The sequence below is a fragment of the Chanodichthys erythropterus genome, chromosome 14 (genome assembly GCF_024489055.1).
Source record: "Chanodichthys erythropterus isolate Z2021 chromosome 14, ASM2448905v1, whole genome shotgun sequence".
In the NCBI taxonomy this organism is placed as follows: domain Eukaryota; kingdom Metazoa; phylum Chordata; class Actinopteri; order Cypriniformes; family Xenocyprididae; genus Chanodichthys; species Chanodichthys erythropterus.
Window position 1 is genome coordinate 40561826 of NC_090234.1, and position 27715 is coordinate 40589540.

The window sequence follows — 27715 nt, forward strand, 5'->3', positions numbered from 1 at the left end:
TACTCACATGTGAAGCGGAATGAAAGCAGCCTCCACGTCTGTTTTCAGGCCTTCCCACTTAGCTCTCTCCAGCGCTGGAATGCTTTTATAATATAAACGCGGATCCTAAAGCGCTTGCCCAGTCATAAACCTTCATCCCAGTGATATTCTTTTGAGCTCTTTTGTATTGTGTCCCTTCTCTCTTTCTGCAGTTTTTTTTTTCCTCCACCTTTAATATATATATATAGGCAAGAATATATATATATATATTCTCATGGCAAGTAAAAAATAAATAAATAAATATATATATATATATATATATATATATATATATATATATATATATATATATATATATATATATATATATATATATATATTTATTTATTTATTTATTTTTTACTTGCCATGAGAAATGTTAATTAAAGTAAATTTTATGACAACTAGCTCCGTTTTGTATGACTATTTATTCATTTAGGATGAAATTTATTAACACTAAAATATATTGGGTCTGTTAATAATGTTTAAAATCTTACAAAAATCTTTTAATGCTTTTTTGAAAATGGACAAGTTTCACCAAAGCCAATCACTTTTGCTTTCACAAGAGGGCGCTGATGCTTCACTTCACCTGCCTCATCATTCATAACTTTCCCTTAGCCTTTTCTGCACATACTCCACAAACTCCTTTCAGTGTCTCCTCCTCTCCAGGATGCTCAGATCCCTGAATTCCACCGACACACCCCCAAACTCCCACCCCTGCTGTTTAAGACCTCATCAATAAACCCTCAGTCCACTCGCCAGACTCAGTGCCGCTCCGCGCTTCATCACATTCTCATACAGAGCAACTGTGCCTTCACACTGCTGAGCTGAGCAACAACGACTGAAACGTTTTATTTCACCATAAGCTAATCCTATTTATCCCTGATTGCCTTTTTTTTTGTTGTTGATTGATTCCTAATTTATCCTCTTTAAACGTTAAATACTCTAAGCCACTTACCGTAGCTACTATTGCGCACTCATTAGACACTTATTGTTGACTGATGATTGAGAGGAACTACTAATATAAAATAGTTGTGGATAGGTCCGAAATGGATTTACAAACGCTAAATGATACTTCTGGGATTTGGGCATGTCTCCAGTTTCAGAACAGCTCGGTTCTGAACGGGACCTCAAACGGAAGTCTGGAGATCCCCAACGGCACCTGCGAAGACGCGCATCTGCTGCCCAAGACGGAATCAGCGCGACCCAAAGGTGAGGATCTCTCGACACAGCGCTGTTTCAGATCATTCACTCTAACAAAGAGGTACTAAAGCTTATCGTGAACATGTTTTGACATTATGCGGAGGTTGCGAAACCTCCAAAAGCTTGAAGTGGTTGGGGTGTTAAAGATTAGCCCAGACTATACATAAAACACATAATAATAATAATAATAATAATAATAATAATAATAATAATAATAATAATAATAATAATAATAATAATAATAAACATTTCAGTAACCACAAAAGTTAGAATGCAAGTTAGTTAGAGCGTACACAGTATTCTAGCACTTTCAGTTAAATGCGTAACATCTGCAAAACAAGTAGCCTATTTTATATATATATATATATATATATATATATATATATATATATATATATATATATATATATATATATATATATATATATATATACACACACACACACACACACATGCCTATTAAAATTATATATAATGTATATACACACACACACACTGCCTGGCAAAAAAAAAAAAAAAAAAATTAATGGATGAACTATGAACTATGAATGGATCATTATTACAGTGATTATTATTTTTCTAGCATGTTATATGTTTGGCAACAGTTCTTTTAACCCTTAAAGATGGAGTTTGTAGCTTTTAATTTCTTAAACAACCATGTATCAAGATGTATCATGGCCATAATCCAGGATGACAATGTCAATTGTTGGGAGGGAGCATAAAGAGTCATTTTCACACATGAATTGGCACCTCTGAGTCCTGACCTTAACCTCAGTGTAAAGTTTTTGGGATGTGCTGGAGGAGACTTTACAGAGTCCTCACCTCTTGCATTATCAATACAAGATCTTGACCAAAAAATAATGCACCTCTCGATGGAAATGAATGTTGTTATGTTATTCCAAGAGATGGATCAATTTTTTGGTCAAGATCTTGTATTGACAATACATGAGTTGAGCACTCTGTAAAGTCTCCTCCAGCACATCCCAAAGACTTTCAATGAAATTAAGGTCTTGACACTGAGGTGCCAATTCATATGTGAAAATGATTCTTCATGCTCTCTGAACCATTCTTTCACAATTTTAACCCTGGTGAATCTTGAAATTGTCATTCTGGAATATGGCCATGATGTGTCTTCCTACATGGTTGTTTAAGAAATGAAAAGCTACACACTCCATCTTTAAGAGTTAAAAGAACTATTGCCAAACATAAAACATGCTAGAAACATAATAATCACTGTAATAATGATCCACCAATAGACTCTTAAGTATTTTTTTTTTTTTTCTGGCCAGGCAGTGTGTGTATATATATATATATATATATATATATATATATATATATATATATAAATATATATATATAAGTTTTGTTTAAAAAGTCTAGTAGATGATCAACCTTTGGGTTCTAGGTGTGTCAAATACAATTTGGTTGCTCAAGACAAACCTAAAAGAGATTACCTTCAGAAAATGAAAAGCCAATTAATAATTTGCACATGACATACCATAATAGTGACATGTTTTTGTCCCGTATCACTCATGGTAAATTACCAGGAGGCTAATCAGAGACTTCTTGACAATACACATGTTTGCTGTCCATTTCCTACATCAGAAGCTGCCGGGCTCTCTGTTCTTGTGTCAAGAATAAGCCTTTATCATCAAACACGCGTCTGTCATCATCGCCATCAAAATAGTTCTCCAACAGCCTCTTCAAATCCATTTGGACTTTTAACATACACTATACATTCATTCTTCATGACTCGAGTGTGTTTTTGCCCTGTATCATTTCAGTCCTTACCTTTAAGTGCCATATATCTAGAATGCCATGGCATTGATGTGGTAATCATTCAGCACTCATGGTGTATATCAAATTACTGAAGTATTACCATCTTGTATGGTGTAGGGGAAAGAACGATGCTTGTTATATCTTGGAAAACTGTAAATCACATTCTGGCAGCATCTCTTCAGCTTGATTTATCACTGCATAGTGGTAATTCAGATGTCGGTGTGATTATAATCCTATATGGTTTATTAGTTTCTGATGCTAGTAAGCCAACAGGAGATGATACAACAAAAGGAAAATTAAGTGTGTATATGTGGAAACCTGATGTAGTTTAGCTATTTAATTAAACCCTTTTATTCCCACCTGTGACCAACGTTTACATATGAGTGAAGGTATAAGAAGGTGTGTTTTGTGTTAGTGCATTAGTGTGAACTGTAATCAAAGCATATTAAAAAAAAAAAAAAAAAAATGTAATATATAAAATATATATAAAATAAAAATATATAAAAATTCATTTTTAGGTGAACATTTTTACATGGCTGTTGTAAATAGTCACGACCAGAGGTTTTTTTTATTTATTTTTATTTTTTTTTTATTTAACAATCTGTTCCATGTAACATGTCCTACCGTCATATTATGGACATACTGTATATTTAAAAGTTCTGAATATGCCCTATTTCATATACAGTAAATCATGATTTCAATACATCAGTGGTCACATTCAGCAGTTATCATTCATAAGTTGATTTGTAGATTTCAAACTACATTAAATTAAACAAAATAAAAGTAAAATGAAGCATGTATTTTATATATTATCATTCCCTTTATGTCTGATAGTAGGCTGCTAGTTTCACACTTGTACACAGCAAAATCCCTAGAGTTAAATCAACTCTGCTCAGAGAACATATAGTCCCTCTCTACATAGAATTAAAATAACACTGACGCAGAGTTAAAGATAATGAGATAATATGCTGTTTGTGGAGTTGTTTAATCAGATCTTGAGATATTTAATATCTTTTATCTTCAGTTGAGTTCACCTTAGGCTGTGGCTGGAAGTCAGTTGTAGTTCTTGTATTTCTCTTCAGTGATTCTGCTTGTTAACAGCAGGTGTTCATCACTAATGCTCAATCATCACTTAATTAATCACTTAATCTCATTACCTTTAACTCTGCTTCAGTGTTACTTTAACACTGTATAGAGAGGAACCATATGTACTCTGAGCAGAGTTGATTTAACTCTGGGGACTTTGCTGTGTAGAATTGAGGAATAAAACACTCTTACTAACCCTTAGTAAAAGCATGCTATTGTATCATTAGTCTATCCAAGAAGTACAATACATGTGCTCACGCTGATGGAAAAAATTGGATTAAATGGGTTAATTTAATTTCACAGATCTAAATGAGGCAAGCAGTGTCTATTCAAGAGACAAAGTTTGCAGTCTTTCCATTGCTATTAGAATCACAGTCAAACCATGTAAATAATTCAGACGACTTCACTGCATTCGTTGCATGTTCATCTTCTGGGCATTATGACACGAGGGACTGTTTTATGACATGATGAAGCAATTGTTTCTACAGACTTCTTAAATGTTAACATTAAAACATAAAACAGTAAAAGTTCTAAGTATACAATATCCCAAAGCATTAAAGGTAGAAAAAAACTATATTAGCAATGAAGCAGTGGGTAGATTACTTACAAATTGTAGTCCAAATTGCATGACAAAAAGTGTAGTGATGTAATCTAGATTACTCATTTTAGGTCATATATTCTGACTAATTTTTGATTTCTTTTTAAATTACTTTTAACATTGTTAGGTTGATTTGAAAAGACTAATCTTGTATCATATTGAGATAAAAATACAAAGAGATAACATATTAACAACATGAAGTGTATTAAATATTACATTCCGTCAGGGTTAAAATAAATACTTTAAAATAAATCAAAATAAAATGTTTATTAAAATAAAAAAAAAAAAACAACAACAAAAAAACATAAAAAACTTCATTTTATTATTATTATTAACTTAATTGTATTATTGACCTGACTTATTAACTTAAAATCTTGGGATTTACTTCAAGTAAAATAGGGCAAAGAGTTTCAGCTTACAAAAAGTTGAGGATTCCCTTGCATATAAATATGAAATGACGTGAATTTGTACATTTGTTTGAAAGACAAAAGCCTTCCAGAGACAGTAATGGTTAAATGACTGATAAATGAGTGATAATTAAAATAATTAATATGTTCATCAGGAGCTGATTAGATATGCAATGTCGAAAAAAAAAAAAAAAAAAAACACTTCTTAAAAGTGAAATGATTTCTGTAAATCCAATGATCAAATGCTGTATTTTGCTCAGTTTTCAGTGATAGGCTCATGACTAGTGGCTGGTCTGTGTGTGTGCAATTCAATTCCAGGCAGGTTTTTGAGCCCATAAGTCACGACTTCAAATCACGACTCACGACTTTGTAGCGTTCCAGGAAAGTCACGCCAAACTGCGTAAAAGTGTATACAAACCAACATGGCGGACCGTACGGGGCTTATGCTCATTAACAATTATTTCTATCGCCAAAGGTGCTTACTCCTTGCTTATCTGAGGGAAACAGAGGAGGAAAACGGCACATAAGGCAAGAGAAGCTGTTATTCCTTTTATTTTACCATGCATTTGCATAAACACTGCATCAATAGGGGCTGCCATTGTAGTTTCGCGGGTAATGTGACGTCAGAACCCGTAACTGGGGGTACATCGATCTAGTACGAGTTCACGGGTGGGAAGTCATGGCTTTGACTGCTGTTCCAGTGCACTTTCACGGGTAGAAGGTTGGAAAAACACGGGTTGCGGATTGCCTTGAACGCGGCATCAATTCCACAAACATGGAAGACCTTCTGAGCATATACACCAATCAGGCATAATATTATGATTACTGACAGGTGAAGTGAATAACACTGATTATCTCTTAATCACGGTACCTGTTAATGGGCAAAGCGTAAGGATTTGAGCAAGTTTGACAAGGGCCAAATTGTGATGGCTAGACAACTAGTTCAGAGCATCTCCAAAACTGCAGCTGTTGTGGGGTGTTCCTGGTCTGCAGTGGTCAGTATCTATCAAAAGTGGTCCAAGGAAAGAACAGTAGTGAACCGTAGACAGGCTCATGGGTGGCCAAGGTTCATTGATGCAGGTGGGGAGCGAAGGCTGTCTGGTGTAGTCCGATCCAACAGATGAGCTACTGTTACTCAAATTGCTCAAGAAGTTAATGCTGGCTCTGATAGAAAGGAGTCAGAATACACAGTTCATCACAGTTTGTTGTGTATGGAGCTGCATAGCCACAGACCAGTCAGGGTGTCCATGCTGACCCCTGTTCACCGTCAAAAGCTTCAACAGTGGGCATGTTATTACTTAATTTTTACTTAATTTTTAGAATCTGATTACGTAATCCAGATTACATGTTATGTTACCACCCAGCACTGCAATGAAGTAAGTGACTTCTTATATTAGATTAGTGATGGACATTACATGAGGCCAGGTTCCAGCTGCCACTTGCAAAATATCAAGCCATAACCACAGTGTCCTCAAGGCTTCAGGCTGTTGTTCACTTTAACAGGATTGTGAACTTCATGGTTGTGACTGGATTTCTAAAATTCAAAAACTGAATATTAAATTAGATCATGTTTAGAGATTTTCTAGACAAATTGCACTAATCATAATCAAAGCTGCAGTACATGTCTTTTTTTCTTTTTTTTTTTTTTTTTTGGTTAAAAATGATCCAAAATCAATTATCAAGCAAGTACATAACCAGCCACTGTTCAAAACTATCGCCTTACCTCAGCCCGATTCACAATAAGCTTGTAATAATGTATTTTTTTTTTTTTTTTTTTTAAGTTTGAGTGGTACTGGTAGGTTTCTACGGGAAATACGAGTTTGCCTTTGCGTGATTATGTCATATCTGTATACATAATGAAGGAGTCCCGGACACTGCAGGTGGCGGATCATTTGAAGACTCTAACAGCAGCTGTAATAATTAAGCTTGTTATTTTGATGCCGGATTGTAATCAAGAATGGTAAAGACGACCATCATCACCAGTGAATCACCAGTAGAATAAAAATATCGGCAGGGCTTTTGAAAGGTGGCGTGAACTCTGAGTTTTGAATGAGTTTAAAACAGACGCAGAGTTTGATTTTTTCTTCTAAAGATATTTTAATGGTTCATTGGGTACATAATGCTAATTAGATAATGCTAATACACACTAAATACACAGTCACGCAATGCTGATGTTGTTAACATTTACAATTTGAGAACAAAGTTTAACATTAATAATAATTTGCAGTTTGACGTGATGAGCTAACTTTGCGATTGTTAGATTTAAAGGGTTAGTTCACCCAAAAATTAAAATTCTGTCATTTATTACTCACCCTCATGTCGTTTCACACCCATAAGACCTTCGTTAATCTTCAGAACAAAAATTAAGATATTTTAGTTGAAATCCGATAGCTCAGTGAGGCCTGCATAGCCAGCAATGACATTTCCTCTCTCAAGATCCATTAATGTACTAAAAACATATTTAAATCAGTTCATGTGAGTACAGTGGCTCAATTTAAATATTATAAAGGGACGAGAATACTTTTGGTGCGGCAAAAAAACAAAATCACGACTTATTTAGTGATGGGCGATTTCAAAACAATGCTTCAGAAAGCATCGGAGCATAAATGAATCAGTGTATCGAATCTGCAGTTCGGAGCGCCAAAGTCACATGATTTCAGCAGTTTGGCGGTTTGACCCACGATCCGATACACTGATTCATTTATGATCCGATGCTTCCTGAAGCAGTGTTTTGAAATCGGTCATCACTAAATAAGTCATTATTTAGTTTTTTTGCCGCACCAAAAGTATTCTCGTTGGTTTATAATATTAATATTGAGGCACTGTACTCACATGAACTGATTTAAATATGTTTTTAGTACCTTTATGGATCTTGACAGAGGAAGTGACATTGCTCCCTATGGAGGCCTCACTGAGCCATCGGATTGCATCAAAAATATCTTAATTTGTGTTCCAAAGATTAACGAAGGTCTTACGGGTGTGGAACGCCATGAGGGTGAGTAATAAATGACAGATAAATGACAGAATTTTCATTTTTGGGTGAACTAAACCTTTAATCACAATTAGGTTTATGCTAGAACTTTTTTTTTTTTTTCAGTTGGTCAGAACAAACCTTACCTTGATCAGTTGACATTTTCCGGTGAAACACAAAACATATTTTGGTCATACTTCCAAGACGTAGTATCTGTAATTCCGAAGTATCCACACTGGTGCAGTTACTGACAGCCTACACATACAACCCATGTAAAATGAAAATTCTGCAACTAACTGCAATTGCAGGTTTTAAACAGAGATGGCGACAAAGAGACAAAACTTACGGACTGCAGCTTTGAAGTTCAAATGCTCCGAAGCTTCCTGAAGTAGTATTTTGAAATCGGCCATCACTATATAAGTCGTTATTTTGTTTTTTTTGGTGCACCAAAAATATTCTTGTCACTTTATAATATTAATACTGAACCACTGTAATCACATGAACCGATTTAAATATGTTTTTAGTACATTAATGGATCTTGAGAGAGGAAATGTCACTGCTGGCTATGCAGGCCTCACGGAGCCATCGGATTTCAACAAAAATATCTTAATTTGTGTTTCGAAGATTAACGAAGGTCTTACGGGTGTGGAACAGCATGAGGGTAGCAATAAATGACAGAATTTTAATTTTTGGGTGAACTAACCTTTAATAAATAACATAAGCATAAGAAAACAAAACAACATTAATTAGATGTGACTCGAATATAAATAATGAATCAAGTCGACAACAAAAACAAGTCATTGTTAATCGCTTTAAAAATTCCTCAAACGCTTCATGTGATTATTTCAACATTTAAATTAACTGGTTTTATTTATTATTTTAAATATTTATTTTGTTTATGTCAAAAACACTATTTAAAGACTCATTCAACCTGCCTTTATTAAGTGACATCAATGAATATAATTTTAAAGAGTCAGCTGAGGTCGAAACAACTCTTTAAGACACACAGTACTACACATTCACATTTTACAGCAAAACCAAGCAATTTCTCCTCTTTCTCTGTGGGTGGTTTGGAGTAAGCGTTCAGCATACCTCCGGGGTCCAGGCTAAATTTAGTGCATTGCCACTGAGGAGTCTAATCAGAGAATTCACATATTTGCTGTCCATTTCCTCCATCAGCAGAGGCTGCTGGGCTTTCTGTTGTTGTGTCCAGAATATACCCTGATCATCAAACACACGTCTGTCATTATCGCCATTACATTGTGCTCCATCAGCCTCTTCAAATCCACCGAGTTTGGACTGTTAGCATACACTGCATGTTCATTCTTCTTCATGATGACTCCAGGATGGTGTACACATGCTTACTTTGGTGTCATCTAATGATTTATTTATTTATTTATTTTTTTTTTTAATCTTAGTAAATCTCTTTACTTGGCAATGCAATATTGTCAACTTCAATTGTGAATGGAGCCTGTTCTCCTCTAAAGCCTAATAGTTTTGCCATCCTAACTAAGCATGATTACATGGTTAGTTGAATTCTATCACTTGCATTTGGCTTAATTTCCTCTGCTGACCCCTATCAGAACAAACCTGTGACTAGATTCAGCTTTATTTATTTAGTTTCAGTCTTAGGGCCAGATTTACTAACAGCTTGCGCCAGCACAAACACTCTTTTGGCGTTAAAAACTACTGTCAGGATTTACTAAAGACATGCAGTGCAAAATTAGCTCTGAAAAAGCGTGGACCTAGATATTTTTGCGGCTGACATTATTACATATGCATTTGTAGTAGTTTCCCTTTCAGATGCAAAATTTATGGGAGGAGAATATTTAAATGAATCCCGCAACGTGATTTACTAATGTTTGCGCTAGCCAATTTACTGGTATTTGTGCCATTATTTAACACCCCAAAAAATCATGTCTTAATCCGTTTTGCGACATAACTGCAATTGTTGCTGCTTGGAGGAGACAACGCAGAGAACAGAGCGAGTGGTAGAAGGACGAAAATATTTTCCACTCATATTAATTTCTTTGGATTACCAGAGGAAGACATTATCCGTATATTGTATGCAACAATTTGCGCCTGTGTCGAACCACACCTGATGAGCATCAGCTCTGCTTATTTGCGACCCAACGCTAATTTGCACTGCTCTTGGTAAATTGTGTTGGTCGTTATGTAAATGATTTGACTGAGTCTGTGCTCTTTAATTTACACGTCAGCAGTAGATCACGTGCAAAACTTGCCACACCCATCGGCGCATTTGTGGGATTGCGCTCTAATTTGCCCTGTTTAGTAAATCTGCCCTTCGTCAAATGCCATTTTTTGTTTTTATCATATAGTCAGCCTATCCAAATTGTAATCTTGATTGCTGAACATGATTTTTTTTCAGGAAAACTAAGTAGGGGATTGAAATTCTTGACATCTGGCAACCACAAGCATGAAAGCTCATGAAGGCTTGTTATAAACGGTCTATAATATTTTTTTATGCTCTTTATTTTAAGTAATAGAGACAAATTTTGTTAACATTTCAATCTTTTCCTGTCAACAGTATTGCATGTTGCTATAGTCACAGTTTGTGTTTAATGATGTCAATGTCATCTGATGGTAAAATTAACACCTGCAACCCATGAGTTGAGAAACACTGTAGTATATGTTCAAAAATGTGCTGTGTTAACTTGAAAAGGCAGGTATTATAAGTCTGAAACAATGCAACCTCTGATCTCAGGTAAGACCCCTGTTGAGTCCGCTCAGGATGAGGTCATCAGTCATGAGCCCTTAACATTTAGATGAGTCCAGTGATGAAGCTCCATCAGGGTAATTTAAAATGACACAGAGGTTAGCAGAACGTCATGCTTTTGCTTAATATAGCAACATTTTATGCGATTAATAAACTTCCTTGATAGATCTTGACGTGATTACGATTGATGCATATTTGCACATTGAATTTACCGCTTTACTGCCTGTCTGTTACTCTTCTCTTCATATTAGGTTATGCATCTATGGCAGGGATGGACAACTCCGGTCCTGGAGGGCCAGTATCCAGCAGAGTTTAGCTCCAACCCTAATCAAACACACCTGAACCAGCTAATCAAGGTCTTTAGGATTAGTAGAAAGTTATAGGCAAATGAGTTTTTATCAGGGATGGAGATAAACTCTGCAGGACACTGGCCCTCCAGGACCGGAGTTGTCCATCCCTGATCTATGGATATATATTGGTTATATCTTGGATGCTGTATTGCTTCAGCAAAGCAGAATTAATCTTTCACATTGTTCACAGAAAAAAACAAAACAAAGACAACAACAAAAAAATAAAGATATTGTGATTGTATTATTGCAGTATATGGTGTACCTAAATGGGTATAATGGTCTTAAATTATGTTTTATTAACAAAATTCGGGAGGAGCAACGTTCAAATAATCTGACTAATCATCATGTCATTTCAGCTAGCTGTTAGCAATCAGTAATCAACATATCTACCTAATCAGCATGAGTGAAAGTATATAGACACAGTTGACTCAGCCATATTCCTTGACAGTTTTACAGCATACCTCCACCACCCCGTCTCCTCACACTTGCCTGGTTACTTTCCTAACCAGAATATGGCGGCGTACTCTGGGTTTGGATTATATCTGATTATTTGTAAGTGTGAACTCGTGAATTGACAAATGTGCTGTTTGGATGTCTTCAGCACATCAGACAGTGATCCGAATCCAAATGAAAGCATTACCTTTTAAGTTTCTGGCTTCAACTGGCTTCAATAACTGAGCTATTTAACCCATATGTTCTGTTCAGGGTGTGTGAGATCCCAGCTATAAAACATGATTAAATGCAATAGTGTGACATACAATCAGTTTCTGTTTGGTGTTGGGTTACAGTTCACTCAGTTGCAACTATACAGAATCCCAAATAAGTACAAACACACACACACACACACACACCCAAGTCAAAGTAAAGTCATACACAAGGCCAAGGGTTATGTCATGTGCTTTTGCAACTGTGCAAAGGTGAATAATGGATTATTATTTTTTTTTTTCTGGGAACGTGCTTAGGGTGTACGATTAGACCGCAAATGCCTCAATATTTTTATTCAAATCTAGCCTTAGAGAATACTCACATGGGACAGAGGATGCAGGTGTACACAAGTAGTGTTTAGCCAGGTCATGAAGGATCAGAAGTCATTTTCTGAGTAGACCACTATTCAAGTGGGTCAACACAACATGGCAGAATGGGGTCTCCAAGGTACTTCTGTACCTCTAACTGTAGCATCTGCAGTGGCACCGTTGGTGCGCTGTGAAATACTAGAATGCCTGTCCAGGGTTTCCCATAAGTCTACCACCACAGTGTTTTATGATGAGCTTGTGGGTTCTGCTGAAGACCCTGCTGACGCTGTTGAGGTTCCTGGTGTTGGTTGAACCTGTGATGCTGGTGTTTGTGGTTGCCTCTCAGGTCTAGAGGCCTTGATGATTGCTGCACATTGTGAAATTAGATTTTTCACTGCAGTCTGGGCACAGGTGTCATTACTAAAAACAACCATTTTAGTGGGTCTAAAAGTGTTGCCAGAGCAAGGCAGCTCTTTTGCTCATGAGTTGCAAACCTCTCATTCAGTTGTTTGAACAGGTTTGCAGTCAGTCGTGAGTCCATATCTGATGTCACTTGAGTACTCATCTCTTGAATAGATGTTTTCAACATTTTGATCATTGGAATCACCTTGGATCCTGACACCCTTTTCTCCTCTGACATTTCCACTGTGGCTTAGTGGAAAGGCCTAAGAATCCCAAGGCACTGATTCATAGATTCATACTCCTCAGCTGTGAATGGTGACAGTTCTGATCTTAGAGTGGGGAGGAATGCTCTTAGAGGCTCTCGCTGCTCATACAGCTGCTGAAACATTGCGAAGGTACTGTTCCATCTTGTTTACACTTCCTGAATCAGCTTATGTTGAGGCTGTGGTGCTGGATCTGAAATGACCCACGATCTTGCGCCCTCGGTTATGGATGTCTTCTAACTCAGGGGTTGAATCAATGGCCTTCTTCACCACCAAGTTGAGCCAATGTGCTAAACAGTGTGCATGGATGATTTTTAAAGTTTCAACACAAGCCACCATGTTTGCTGCACCATCAGTGACCATACAGCTCACTTACCCCAGTCCCTCATCAGAGTGGCTTTAGCCTCTGCGATGTGAGCTGCTGTGTGGGTTTTGGGGAACTTGGCCACACCCAGAAGGATGGATGAGAGCTTCCACTCTGAGGTCACATAGTGACATGTTACCGCCATGTACGCATCAGTGTTAATTGATGTTCACATGTCAGATGTCAGGCTTACAACTGCAACCTTCCGCACCTCAGCCTGGGCCTTTTCCTTCAGCTCTATGTGCTTGTTGGCTACCATAGCCTTCAGAGCTTTCCTTGTGGGAAGGATGTAGGTAGGGTCCAGCAAGCTAACCAAAGCCCTGAGACCTTCTGTCACGATCACGTCTGTTCCTGTCACATCCCGGACTACATTTCCCATGATCCTCCATTGCTCATCACCTGCACTCACTTCACAATCACTCCACACTAATCACCACACCCAGCTGCCACTCATTACCAGGACTATAAAGGACTGTCACACACACCACCTCACCGCGAAGTCTTGATTTCCCAGTGTGTCATTTCTGAGCGTTTCTTTGTTTCCTGTCTACCCGTGTTTGATCTTGCCTGTTCCTGTTTATTGACCCGTTGCTGCCTGTCCTGACTCTTGCCTTGTATACCGACCTGTGAATGATATCCGCCTGCCTCGATCTACTGCCTGTACTCTGACTACGACTCTGCCTGTTCCTTGCTGTTCCTGTTTGCCCCTGATCGACCCAGCCTGTACGACTATGCTCACTTTGAATAAAAGCTTGCAAATGGATCTCTGCCTCAGTCCCGCTTCATTACAGAAGACTTCGCCGCCACCACGATCCAGCAACTTTCCCGGAGAGCATATAAACGGTATGGACATTGCTCAATTATTGTTGTGGAGTACGCAGGGTACACGATCACTAGAGGAATATGTGCAGGAATATTTGAACATTGCTTACCTCTCTGATCTACCAGACTGTGCTCTGATTGACTTCTTTTGTGATGGCGTCAACCAACCTCTCCAGAGTAGATTAAGACGAGAGGGACCGCGTTCATCACTCTGCGGTTTGATGGACTATGCTCTGTTGTTAGTTGGTTCTCCATTTACTGTGGGTGTCGCGGAGGAATGCGATTCCTCGGCTGGCTGTGTAATGGCCGCCGCGCCTAAGGACACTCACAAGATGGCGGCTCCCATAACAGCAACACCAGTCCACGTCTCCGCTGATCGCCCAGAGTCACGTCACGTCTCCGCTGATCGCCCAGAGTCACGTCACGTCTCCGCTGATCGCCCAGAGTCACGTCACGTCTCCGCTGATCGCCCAGAGTCACGTCACGTCTCCGCTGATCGCCCAGAGTCACGTCACGTCTCCGCTGATCGCCCAGAGTCACGTCACGTCTCCGCTGATCGCCCAGAGTCACGTCACGTCTCTAGATCAGTCCGGGAGCGGAGAGGGTTGCATTCCAGTGTGGCTGATCCTCCACTGACTACGGTCCGAGCGGCTGGCATCCCCAAGTCCTCGCCGGCTGCTTCGCTCTCAAGCCCGGTGGCCGCTTCGCTCTCAAGCCCGGTGGCCGCTTCGCTCTCAAGCCCGGTGGCCGCTTCGCTCTCAAGCCCGCCGGCCGCTTCGCTCTCAAACCAACCGGTTGCAACGCTCTCAAGTACTCCGGTTGCAACGCTCTCAAGTTCGCCTGTGTCTACGGACAAGAGGGCCGCATTGCCTGTGTCTACGGACAAAATGGCTGCATCGCCTCATCGTCGGAAGAGAAGGAGGAGGAAGGCTTCTTCCGTTCTTCCCCCTCTTGCGCCCAAGCTGCTTGCTCGGCCGGTGCCACCTGCGCTCCTTGCCCTGCCAGCGCCACCTGCGCTCCTTGCCCTGCCAGCGCCACCTGCGCTCCTTGCCCTGCCGGCGCCACCTGCGCTTCTCGCCCTGCCGGCGCCACCTGCGCTTCTCGCTCTGCCGGCGCCACCTGAACTCCCTGCCTTGCCAGCACCACCTGAACTCCTTGCTCTGCAAGCACCACCCAAGCTCCTTACCCTGCCAGCGCCACCCGAGCTCCTTACCCTGCCGGCGCCATCCAAGCTCCTAGCCCTGCCAACGCCGCCCAAACTCCTTGCTCTGCCAGTGCCACCCAGGCGTCTCGCCCTGCCGGCACCACCCGAACGCCTGGCCCTGCCGGAACCACCTGAACTCCTTGCCCACGAGGCCGCAACAGTCCCCGTTGAAATCCCCAAGAACTTTTGGGGGGGGGCTGTATACCTGTGGGTGGGGAGCTTGTGGGTGGGCACTCTGCCTGGCCACTGCCGTCATTGGCCTTTGAACTATTATGGCCGTTTATGGACCCTAACCTGCCGTGGTTACCCAAACCACCTGACCTGCCGTGGTTACCCAAACCACCTGACCTACCTTGGTTGCTCAAGTCACCTGACCTGCCGAGGTTACCCAAGCCACCTGATCCCCCATGGCCTTCTGACAATCCGGACTCACCATGGCTGCCCGTGGCACCTGACCCGCCATGGCTGCCCGTAGCACCTGACCCGCCATGGCGGCCTGGGAACCTGCATTGGAGACTCCATTCCTGTCTGCCTCTAGAGCTCCAATGCACCCATCCCCCCCTCCCTATTGGTGTGATCTACGCCGCGAGGACGCGCCTTCCGGGAGGGCGTTATGTCACGATCACGTCTGTTCCGTTGTAAATAAATAAGAAATAACAACAGAGTGTCTTTAAAAACACTCTTTTGTTCAGCACTACTTCATTCCGCCACAGATTCAAATCTCAAGTTGACAGTTTAACAGTTGAGCCCAAGCCTCCGTTACTAATTCTAAACTGTCACTTTAGAACTAGTAACGAAGGAACATTGAGTTGTTTCATTGTAACTCACTGTAATATGTAGAGTATTATGAGAGAGATTGACTAAGCGAGTACATTACCTGCATCTAGCTGATATTCTTCAGGCCAGTCTTATATTTATAATCACAAAATCAGTTTGAAAAGCAACATGTTGGTCTTTGTCCTTTTAACATTTAAGAAATACCCATGACAGCGCTAGTCAATGCATTTGCGTCCCGTAAGATGTTTAAAGTAAAAACAATGTCCTTGTTTCCTTGTTTCAGTCCATTTCAATATAAAAGTTTTTGCAACTGACTCATTCACTCACTCACAAAGACAGTCTTTGCCGTCATCTAATGCCGTATTAATGTAACTTTTACTGAAGTCGCAATTACTAACGGACTCAGTACCAAAAAATATGGCATGTTATTTATATGAAATACTATTTATTCAAGTTAAATTAACAACAATAGTCATTATAACAGTATAAGAAGTAAAATAGGAAATAAACACAAGCACACCGTTCAGTCAAATGTACCAAAGCAGCTTAGTACAGGATTTAATTGCAATAAAGGTATGAAACTTAATATAGCCCTTAAGCCAAATCTATTAGCTCTGGAACAAGTAATCAATTAATAAGACCAAAGATTGTTCATTTGATATACCCAAAACCAATTATAAATCATGTTTAAACACTATCAAGAATCAGCGGCAAATTCCTGAAGGACTGGCCGAGATGAAGCTATTCTCTGCGGATACATGAGCACTGAATGGTCGCTGATGGCCTAGAGCTTGCATCTCCGAAAGCGTCTAAACAAATTTAATATATATTTTTTTTCGCCTAAAAACTCGTAAAACTACATTCTGTTACAAAATAACAGCACTATCTATAAAAATATGGTGGGTTTGCTTGTCCGCCATGACACTCGCTGTGAGAATGCTGAAAGCTGAGTGAGACAAATGGTGAAGTGGTGAAGCGATATATCGCATGGCTGGAAAGACCACACAGCCAATTAGATTTGAGAACCAAATAACTATTTTATACAATGAAATGAACCATGCTATAATAGTTAAAATAGAGGAAATCACAACAGGGACTTTTTTCATTTTAATTTTTTTCAGTGCTTAGGGTGTACGATTAGACCGCAAATGCCTCAATATTTTTATTCAAATCTAGCCTTAGAGAATACTCACATGGGACAGAGGATGCAGGTGTACACAAGTAGTGTTTAGCCAGGTCATGAAGGATCAGAAGTCATTTTCTGAGTAGACCACTATTCAAGTGGGTCAACACAACATGGCAGAATGGGGTCTCCAAGGTACTTCTGTACCTCTAACTGTAGCATCTGCAGTGGCACCGTTGGTGCGCTGTGAAATACTAGAATGCCTGTCCAGGGTTTCCCATAAGTCTACCACCACAGTGTTTTATGATGAGCTTGTGGGTTCTGCTGAAGACCCTGCTGACGCTGTTGAGGTTCCTGGTGTTGGTTGAACCTGTGATGCTGGTGTTTGTGGTTGCCTCTCAGGTCTAGAGGCCTTGATGATTGCTGCACATTGTGAAATTAGATTTTTCACTGCAGTCTGGGCACAGGTGTCATTACTAAAAACAACCATTTTAGTGGGTCTAAAAGTGTTGCCAGAGCAAGGCAGCTCTTTTGCTCATGAGTTGCAAACCTCTCATTCAGTTGTTTGAACAGGTTTGCAGTCAGTCGTGAGTCCATATCTGATGTCACTTGAGTACTCATCTCTTGAATAGATGTTTTCAACATTTTGATCATTGGAATCACCTTGGATCCTGACACCCTTTTCTCCTCTGACATTTCCACTGTGGCTTAGTGGAAAGGCCTAAGAATCCCAAGGCACTGATTCATAGATTCATACTCCTCAGCTGTGAATGGTGACAGTTCTGATCTTAGAGTGGGGAGGAATGCTCTTAGAGGCTCTCGCTGCTCATACAGCTGCTGAAACATTGCGAAGGTACTGTTCCATCTTGTTTACACTTCCTGAATCAGCTTATGTTGAGGCTGTGGTGCTGGATCTGAAATGACCCACGATCTTGCGCCCTCGGTTATGGATGTCTTCTAACTCAGGGGTTGAATCAATGGCCTTCTTCACCACCAAGTTGAGCCAATGTGCTAAACAGTGTGCATGGATGATTTTTAAAGTTTCAACACAAGCCACCATGTTTGCTGCACCATCAGTGACCATACAGCTCACTTACCCCAGTCCCTCATCAGAGTGGCTTTAGCCTCTGCGATGTGAGCTGCTGTGTGGGTTTTGGGGAACTTGGCCACACCCAGAAGGATGGATGAGAGCTTCCACTCTGAGGTCACATAGTGACATGTTACCGCCATGTACGCATCAGTGTTAATTGATGTTCACATGTCAGATGTCAGGCTTACAACTGCAACCTTCCGCACCTCAGCCTGGGCCTTTTCCTTCAGCTCTATGTGCTTGTTGGCTACCATAGCCTTCAGAGCTTTCCTTGTGGGAAGGATGTAGGTAGGGTCCAGCAAGCTAACCAAAGCCCTGAGACCTTCTGTCACGATCACGTCTGTTCCTGTCACATCCCGGACTACATTTCCCATGATCCTCCATTGCTCATCACCTGCACTCACTTCACAATCACTCCACACTAATCACCACACCCAGCTGCCACTCATTACCAGGACTATAAAGGACTGTCACACACACCACCTCACCGCGAAGTCTTGATTTCCCAGTGTGTCATTTCTGAGCGTTTCTTTGTTTCCTGTCTACCCGTGTTTGATCTTGCCTGTTCCTGTTTATTGACCCGTTGCTGCCTGTCCTGACTCTTGCCTTGTATACCGACCTGTGAATGATATCCGCCTGCCTCGATCTACTGCCTGTACTCTGACTACGACTCTGCCTGTTCCTTGCTGTTCCTGTTTGCCCCTGATCGACCCAGCCTGTACGACTATGCTCACTTTGAATAAAAGCTTGCAAATGGATCTCTGCCTCAGTCCCGCTTCATTACAGAAGACTTCGCCGCCACCACGATCCAGCAACTTTCCCGGAGAGCATATAAACGGTATGGACATTGCTCAATTATTGTTGTGGAGTACGCAGGGTACACGATCACTAGAGGAATATGTGCAGGAATATTTGAACATTGCTTACCTCTCTGATCTACCAGACTGTGCTCTGATTGACTTCTTTTGTGATGGCGTCAACCAACCTCTCCAGAGTAGATTAAGACGAGAGGGACCGCGTTCATCACTCTGCGGTTTGATGGACTATGCTCTGTTGTTAGTTGGTTCTCCATTTACTGTGGGTGTCGCGGAGGAATGCGATTCCTCGGCTGGCTGTGTAATGGCCGCCGCGCCTAAGGACACTCACAAGATGGCGGCTCCCATAACAGCAACACCAGTCCACGTCTCCGCTGATCGCCCAGAGTCACGTCACGTCTCCGCTGATCGCCCAGAGTCACGTCACGTCTCCGCTGATCGCCCAGAGTCACGTCACGTCTCCGCTGATCGCCCAGAGTCACGTCACGTCTCCGCTGATCGCCCAGAGTCACGTCACGTCTCCGCTGATCGCCCAGAGTCACGTCACGTCTCTAGATCAGTCCGGGAGCGGAGAGGGTTGCATTCCAGTGTGGCTGATCCTCCACTGACTACGGTCCGAGCGGCTGGCATCCCCAAGTCCTCGCCGGCTGCTTCGCTCTCAAGCCCGGTGGCCGCTTCGCTCTCAAGCCCGGTGGCCGCTTCGCTCTCAAGCCCGGTGGCCGCTTCGCTCTCAAGCCCGCCGGCCGCTTCGCTCTCAAACCAACCGGTTGCAACGCTCTCAAGTACTCCGGTTGCAACGCTCTCAAGTTCGCCTGTGTCTACGGACAAGAGGGCCGCATTGCCTGTGTCTACGGACAAAATGGCTGCATCGCCTCATCGTCGGAAGAGAAGGAGGAGGAAGGCTTCTTCCGTTCTTCCCCCTCTTGCGCCCAAGCTGCTTGCTCGGCCGGTGCCACCTGCGCTCCTTGCCCTGCCAGCGCCACCTGCGCTCCTTGCCCTGCCAGCGCCACCTGCGCTCCTTGCCCTGCCGGCGCCACCTGCGCTTCTCGCCCTGCCGGCGCCACCTGCGCTTCTCGCTCTGCCGGCGCCACCTGAACTCCCTGCCTTGCCAGCACCACCTGAACTCCTTGCTCTGCAAGCACCACCCAAGCTCCTTACCCTGCCAGCGCCACCCGAGCTCCTTACCCTGCCGGCGCCATCCAAGCTCCTAGCCCTGCCAACGCCGCCCAAACTCCTTGCTCTGCCAGTGCCACCCAGGCGTCTCGCCCTGCCGGCACCACCCGAACGCCTGGCCCTGCCGGAACCACCTGAACTCCTTGCCCACGAGGCCGCAACAGTCCCCGTTGAAATCCCCAAGAACTTTTTGGGGGGGGGCAGTATACCTGAGGGTGGGGAGCTTGTGGGTGGGCACTCTGCCTGGCCACTGCCGTCATTGGCCTTTGAACTATTATGGCCGTTTATGGACCCTAACCTGCCGTGGTTACCCAAACCACCTGACCTGCCGTGGTTACCCAAACCACCTGACCTACCTTGGTTGCTCAAGTCACCTGACCTGCCGAGGTTACCCAAGCCACCTGATCCCCCATGGCCTTCTGACAATCCGGACTCACCATGGCTGCCCGTGGCACCTGACCCGCCATGGCTGCCCGTAGCACCTGACCCGCCATGGCGGCCTGGGAACCTGCATTGGAGACTCCATTCCTGTCTGCCTCTAGAGCTCCAATGCACCCATCCCCCCCTCCCTATTGGTGTGATCTACGCCGCGAGGACGCGCCTTCCGGGAGGGGGGCGTTATGTCACGATCACGTCTGTTCCGTTGTAAATAAATAAGAAATAACAACAGAGTGTCTTTAAAAACACTCTTTTGTTCAGCACTACTTCATTCCGCCACAGATTCAAATCTCAAGTTGACAGTTTAACAGTTGAGCCCAAGCCTCCGTTACTAATTCTAAACTGTCACTTTAGAACTAGTAACGAAGGAACATTGAGTTGTTTCATTGTAACTCACTGTAATATGTAGAGTATTATGAGAGAGATTGACTAAGCGAGTACATTACCTGCATCTAGCTGATATTCTTCAGGCCAGTCTTATATTTATAATCACAAAATCAGTTTGAAAAGCAACATGTTGGTCTTTGTCCTTTTAACATTTAAGAAATACCCATGACAGCGCTAGTCAATGCATTTGCGTCCCGTAAGATGTTTAAAGTAAAAACAATGTCCTTGTTTCCTTGTTTCAGTCCATTTCAATATAAAAGTTTTTGCAACTGACTCATTCACTCACTCACAAAGACAGTCTTTGCCGTCATCTAATGCCGTATTAATGTAACTTTTACTGAAGTCGCAATTACTAACGGACTCAGTACCAAAAAATATGGCATGTTATTTATATGAAATACTATTTATTCAAGTTAAATTAACAACAATAGTCATTATAACAGTATAAGAAGTAAAATAGGAAATAAACACAAGCACACCGTTCAGTCAAATGTACCAAAGCAGCTTAGTACAGGATTTAATTGCAATAAAGGTATGAAACTTAATATAGCCCTTAAGCCAAATCTATTAGCTCTGGAACAAGTAATCAATTAATAAGACCAAAGATTGTTCATTTGATATACCCAAAACCAATTATAAATCATGTTTAAACACTATCAAGAATCAGCGGCAAATTCCTGAAGGACTGGCCGAGATGAAGCTATTCTCTGCGGATACATGAGCACTGAATGGTCGCTGATGGCCTAGAGCTTGCATCTCCGAAAGCGTCTAAACAAATTTAATATATATTTTTTTTCGCCTAAAAACTCGTAAAACTACATTCTGTTACAAAATAACAGCACTATCTATAAAAATATGGTGGGTTTGCTTGTCCGCCATGACACTCGCTGTGAGAATGCTGAAAGCTGAGTGAGACAAATGGTGAAGTGGTGAAGCGATATATCGCATGGCTGGAAAGACCACACAGCCAATTAGATTTGAGAACCAAATAACTATTTTATACAATGAAATGAACCATGCTATAATAGTTAAAATAGAGGAAATCACAACAGGGACTTTTTTCATTTTAATTTTTTTCAGTGCTTAGGGTGTACGATTAGACCGCAAATGCCTCAATATTTTTATTCAAATCTAGCCTTAGAGAATACTCACATGGGACAGAGGATGCAGGTGTACACAAGTAGTGTTTAGCCAGGTCATGAAGGATCAGAAGTCATTTTCTGAGTAGACCACTATTCAAGTGGGTCAACACAACATGGCAGAATGGGGTCTCCAAGGTACTTCTGTACCTCTAACTGTAGCATCTGCAGTGGCACCGTTGGTGCGCTGTGAAATACTAGAATGCCTGTCCAGGGTTTCCCATAAGTCTACCACCACAGTGTTTTATGATGAGCTTGTGGGTTCTGCTGAAGACCCTGCTGACGCTGTTGAGGTTCCTGGTGTTGGTTGAACCTGTGATGCTGGTGTTTGTGGTTGCCTCTCAGGTCTAGAGGCCTTGATGATTGCTGCACATTGTGAAATTAGATTTTTCACTGCAGTCTGGGCACAGGTGTCATTACTAAAAACAACCATTTTAGTGGGTCTAAAAGTGTTGCCAGAGCAAGGCAGCTCTTTTGCTCATGAGTTGCAAACCTCTCATTCAGTTGTTTGAACAGGTTTGCAGTCAGTCGTGAGTCCATATCTGATGTCACTTGAGTACTCATCTCTTGAATAGATGTTTTCAACATTTTGATCATTGGAATCACCTTGGATCCTGACACCCTTTTCTCCTCTGACATTTCCACTGTGGCTTAGTGGAAAGGCCTAAGAATCCCAAGGCACTGATTCATAGATTCATACTCCTCAGCTGTGAATGGTGACAGTTCTGATCTTAGAGTGGGGAGGAATGCTCTTAGAGGCTCTCGCTGCTCATACAGCTGCTGAAACATTGCGAAGGTGCTGTTCCATCTTGTTTACACTTCCTGAATCAGCTTATGTTGAGGCTGTGGTGCTGGATCTGAAATGACCCACGATCTTGCGCCCTCGGTTATGGATGTCTTCTAACTCAGGGGTTGAATCAATGGCCTTCTTCACCACCAAGTTGAGCCAATGTGCTAAACAGTGTGCATGGATGATTTTTAAAGTTTCAACACAAGCCACCATGTTTGCTGCACCATCAGTGACCATACAGCTCACTTACCCCAGTCCCTCATCAGAGTGGCTTTAGCCTCTGCGATGTGAGCTGCTGTGTGGGTTTTGGGGAACTTGGCCACACCCAGAAGGATGGATGAGAGCTTCCACTCTGAGGTCACATAGTGACATGTTACCGCCATGTACGCATCAGTGTTAATTGATGTTCACATGTCAGATGTCAGGCTTACAACTGCAACCTTCCGCACCTCAGCCTGGGCCTTTTCCTTCAGCTCTATGTGCTTGTTGGCTACCATAGCCTTCAGAGCTTTCCTTGTGGGAAGGATGTAGGTAGGGTCCAGCAAGCTAACCAAAGCCCTGAGACCTTCTGTCACGATCACGTCTGTTCCTGTCACATCCCGGACTACATTTCCCATGATCCTCCATTGCTCATCACCTGCACTCACTTCACAATCACTCCACACTAATCACCACACCCAGCTGCCACTCATTACCAGGACTATAAAGGACTGTCACACACACCACCTCACCGCGAAGTCTTGATTTCCCAGTGTGTCATTTCTGAGCGTTTCTTTGTTTCCTGTCTACCCGTGTTTGATCTTGCCTGTTCCTGTTTATTGACCCGTTGCTGCCTGTCCTGACTCTTGCCTTGTATACCGACCTGTGAATGATATCCGCCTGCCTCGATCTACTGCCTGTACTCTGACTACGACTCTGCCTGTTCCTTGCTGTTCCTGTTTGCCCCTGATCGACCCAGCCTGTACGACTATGCTCACTTTGAATAAAAGCTTGCAAATGGATCTCTGCCTCAGTCCCGCTTCATTACAGAAGACTTCGCCGCCACCACGATCCAGCAACTTTCCCGGAGAGCATATAAACGGTATGGACATTGCTCAATTATTGTTGTGGAGTACGCAGGGTACACGATCACTAGAGGAATATGTGCAGGAATATTTGAACATTGCTTACCTCTCTGATCTACCAGACTGTGCTCTGATTGACTTCTTTTGTGATGGCGTCAACCAACCTCTCCAGAGTAGATTAAGACGAGAGGGACCGCGTTCATCACTCTGCGGTTTGATGGACTATGCTCTGTTGTTAGTTGGTTCTCCATTTACTGTGGGTGTCGCGGAGGAATGCGATTCCTCGGCTGGCTGTGTAATGGCCGCCGCGCCTAAGGACACTCACAAGATGGCGGCTCCCATAACAGCAACACCAGTCCACGTCTCCGCTGATCGCCCAGAGTCACGTCACGTCTCCGCTGATCGCCCAGAGTCACGTCACGTCTCCGCTGATCGCCCAGAGTCACGTCACGTCTCCGCTGATCGCCCAGAGTCACGTCACGTCTCCGCTGATCGCCCAGAGTCACGTCACGTCTCCGCTGATCGCCCAGAGTCACGTCACGTCTCTAGATCAGTCCGGGAGCGGAGAGGGTTGCATTCCAGTGTGGCTGATCCTCCACTGACTACGGTCCGAGCGGCTGGCATCCCCAAGTCCTCGCCGGCTGCTTCGCTCTCAAGCCCGGTGGCCGCTTCGCTCTCAAGCCCGGTGGCCGCTTCGCTCTCAAGCCCGCCGGCCGCTTCGCTCTCAAACCAACCGGTTGCAACGCTCTCAAGTACTCCGGTTGCAACGCTCTCAAGTTCGCCTGTGTCTACGGACAAGAGGGCCGCATTGCCTGTGTCTACGGACAAAATGGCTGCATCGCCTCATCGTCGGAAGAGAAGGAGGAGGAAGGCTTCTTCCGTTCTTCCCCCTCTTGCGCCCAAGCTGCTTGCTCGGCCGGTGCCACCTGCGCTCCTTGCCCTGCCAGCGCCACCTGCGCTCCTTGCCCTGCCAGCGCCACCTGCGCTCCTTGCCCTGCCGGCGCCACCTGCGCTTCTCGCCCTGCCGGCGCCACCTGCGCTTCTCGCTCTGCCGGCGCCACCTGAACTCCCTGCCTTGCCAGCACCACCTGAACTCCTTGCTCTGCAAGCACCACCCAAGCTCCTTACCCTGCCAGCGCCACCCGAGCTCCTTACCCTGCCGGCGCCATCCAAGCTCCTAGCCCTGCCAACGCCGCCCAAACTCCTTGCTCTGCCAGTGCCACCCAGGCGTCTCGCCCTGCCGGCACCACCCGAACGCCTGGCCCTGCCGGAACCACCTGAACTCCTTGCCCACGAGGCCGCAACAGTCCCCGTTGAAATCCCCAAGAACTTTTTGGGGGGGGGCAGTATACCTGAGGGTGGGGAGCTTGTGGGTGGGCACTCTGCCTGGCCACTGCCGTCATTGGCCTTTGAACTATTATGGCCGTTTATGGACCCTAACCTGCCGTGGTTACCCAAACCACCTGACCTGCCGTGGTTACCCAAACCACCTGACCTACCTTGGTTGCTCAAGTCACCTGACCTGCCGAGGTTACCCAAGCCACCTGATCCCCCATGGCCTTCTGACAATCCGGACTCACCATGGCTGCCCGTGGCACCTGACCCGCCATGGCTGCCCGTAGCACCTGACCCGCCATGGCGGCCTGGGAACCTGCATTGGAGACTCCATTCCTGTCTGCCTCTAGAGCTCCAATGCACCCATCCCCCCCTCCCTATTGGTGTGATCTACGCCGCGAGGACGCGCCTTCCGGGAGGGGGGCGTTATGTCACGATCACGTCTGTTCCTGTCACATCCCGGACTACATTTCCCATGATCCTCCATTGCTCATCACCTGCACTCACTTCACAATCACTCCACACTAATCACCACACCCAGCTGCCACTCATTACCAGGACTATAAAGGACTGTCACACACACCACCTCACCGCGAAGTCTTGATTTCCCAGTGTGTCATTTCTGAGCGTTTCTTTGTTTCCTGTCTACCCGTGTTTGATCTTGCCTGTTCCTGTTTATTGACCCGTTGCTGCCTGTCCTGACTCTTGCCTTGTATACCGACCTGTGAATGATATCCGCCTGCCTCGATCTACTGCCTGTACTCTGACTACGACTCTGCCTGTTCCTTGCTGTTCCTGTTTGCCCCTGATCGACCCAGCCTGTACGACTATGCTCACTTTGAATAAAAGCTTGCAAATGGATCTCTGCCTCAGTCCCGCTTCGTTACACCTTCATCCTCAACCACACAATATAGCTGAGTGTCCTTCACAACCATCTGGACAAGGGCCTCATCCAGCTTGTGTTGTCTGGACCCTATTAAAACATTAAGAATAATTTTAGCATAAAGTTTATTTTATTTATTTATTTATTTTTAATACTTTCCATTATATATAATCTTAAAAATAAAAGTTAGGCTACTTACTGTGAGTATGCCCTGCAGCATTGGGTGGGGGTGTAGGGCTATCTGGATGCTTAGCCCTAAGATGCCTCAATATTGAGGATTTATTGTTGTTGACAGCCAATTGTTGAGTACAAAGCAAGCATCGGACCTGGAAAAATCAATACAATTATTAAAAGATTAACAGATCTACTAATGTCTACTAAGCTCTCCATATGTCTCTCAAAATAAGTGTTTTGCGTGTCTTGATCTCCTACGGACAGCCCAAAAGTAACGGGATAATCACTTCCCTTTTATGCATCAGGTGGTGCCGCAAAGCGCAAATTTTTTTCAAACCAGCTGTCCTGAACTTCCGATACTGCGTAACGTTCGAAGCTTCAAATGTCATCAATAACGTGGTATTGTCATTTCGATACGAGCATCGGTACAGTGTGTGATACAGTGGTACTTTGAAAACTAAAATGAAACATAATATTAAAATGAAAACTGAAAAGATAAAAGCTAATTCAAACTATTAATAAATACTATAATAGCATTTAAATATTACTAAAATAACACTGGATTAGAATATATGAGCAATATTACACCTGTAGCTGTGCGATATGTTATACAACAGTTAGATGGGACGACTGTGTAAATAAATAAGAAATAACAACAGAGTGTCTTTAAAAACACTCTTTTGTTCAGCACTACTTCATTCCGCCACAGATTCAAATCTCAAGTTGACAGTTTAACAGTTGAGCCCAAGCCTCCGTTACTAATTCTAAACTGTCACTTTAGAACTAGTAACGAAGGAACATTGAGTTGTTTCATTGTAACTCACTGTAATATGTAGAGTATTATGAGAGAGATTGACTAAGCGAGTACATTACCTGCATCTAGCTGATATTCTTCAGGCCAGTCTTATATTTATAATCACAAAATCAGTTTGAAAAGCAACATGTTGGTCTTTGTCCTTTTAACATTTAAGAAATACCCATGACAGCGCTAGTCAATGCATTTGCGTCCCGTAAGATGTTTAAAGTAAAAACAATGTCCTTGTTTCCTTGTTTCAGTCCATTTCAATATAAAAGTTTTTGCAACTGACTCATTCACTCACTCACAAAGACAGTCTTTGCCGTCATCTAATGCCGTATTAATGTAACTTTTACTGAAGTCGCAATTACTAACGGACTCAGTACCAAAAAATATGGCATGTTATTTATATGAAATACTATTTATTCAAGTTAAATTAACAACAATAGTCATTATAACAGTATAAGAAGTAAAATAGGAAATAAACACAAGCACACCGTTCAGTCAAATGTAC

General features: G+C 43.0%; 1 protein-coding gene across 1 annotated transcript in view; it reads left to right on the plus strand.

Moving 5' to 3' along the window:
- The first annotated feature begins 1067 nt into the window (after positions 1-1067).
- The window catches only part of cckbrb (cholecystokinin B receptor b), a 77588-nt gene continuing 50940 nt past the window's right edge, over positions 1068-27715 (plus strand). Inside the window, exon 1 of the mRNA XM_067409992.1 lies at positions 1068-1230. Within this exon, the coding sequence (XP_067266093.1) occupies positions 1068-1230 (163 nt within the window). The remainder of the gene's footprint in view (positions 1231-27715) is intronic.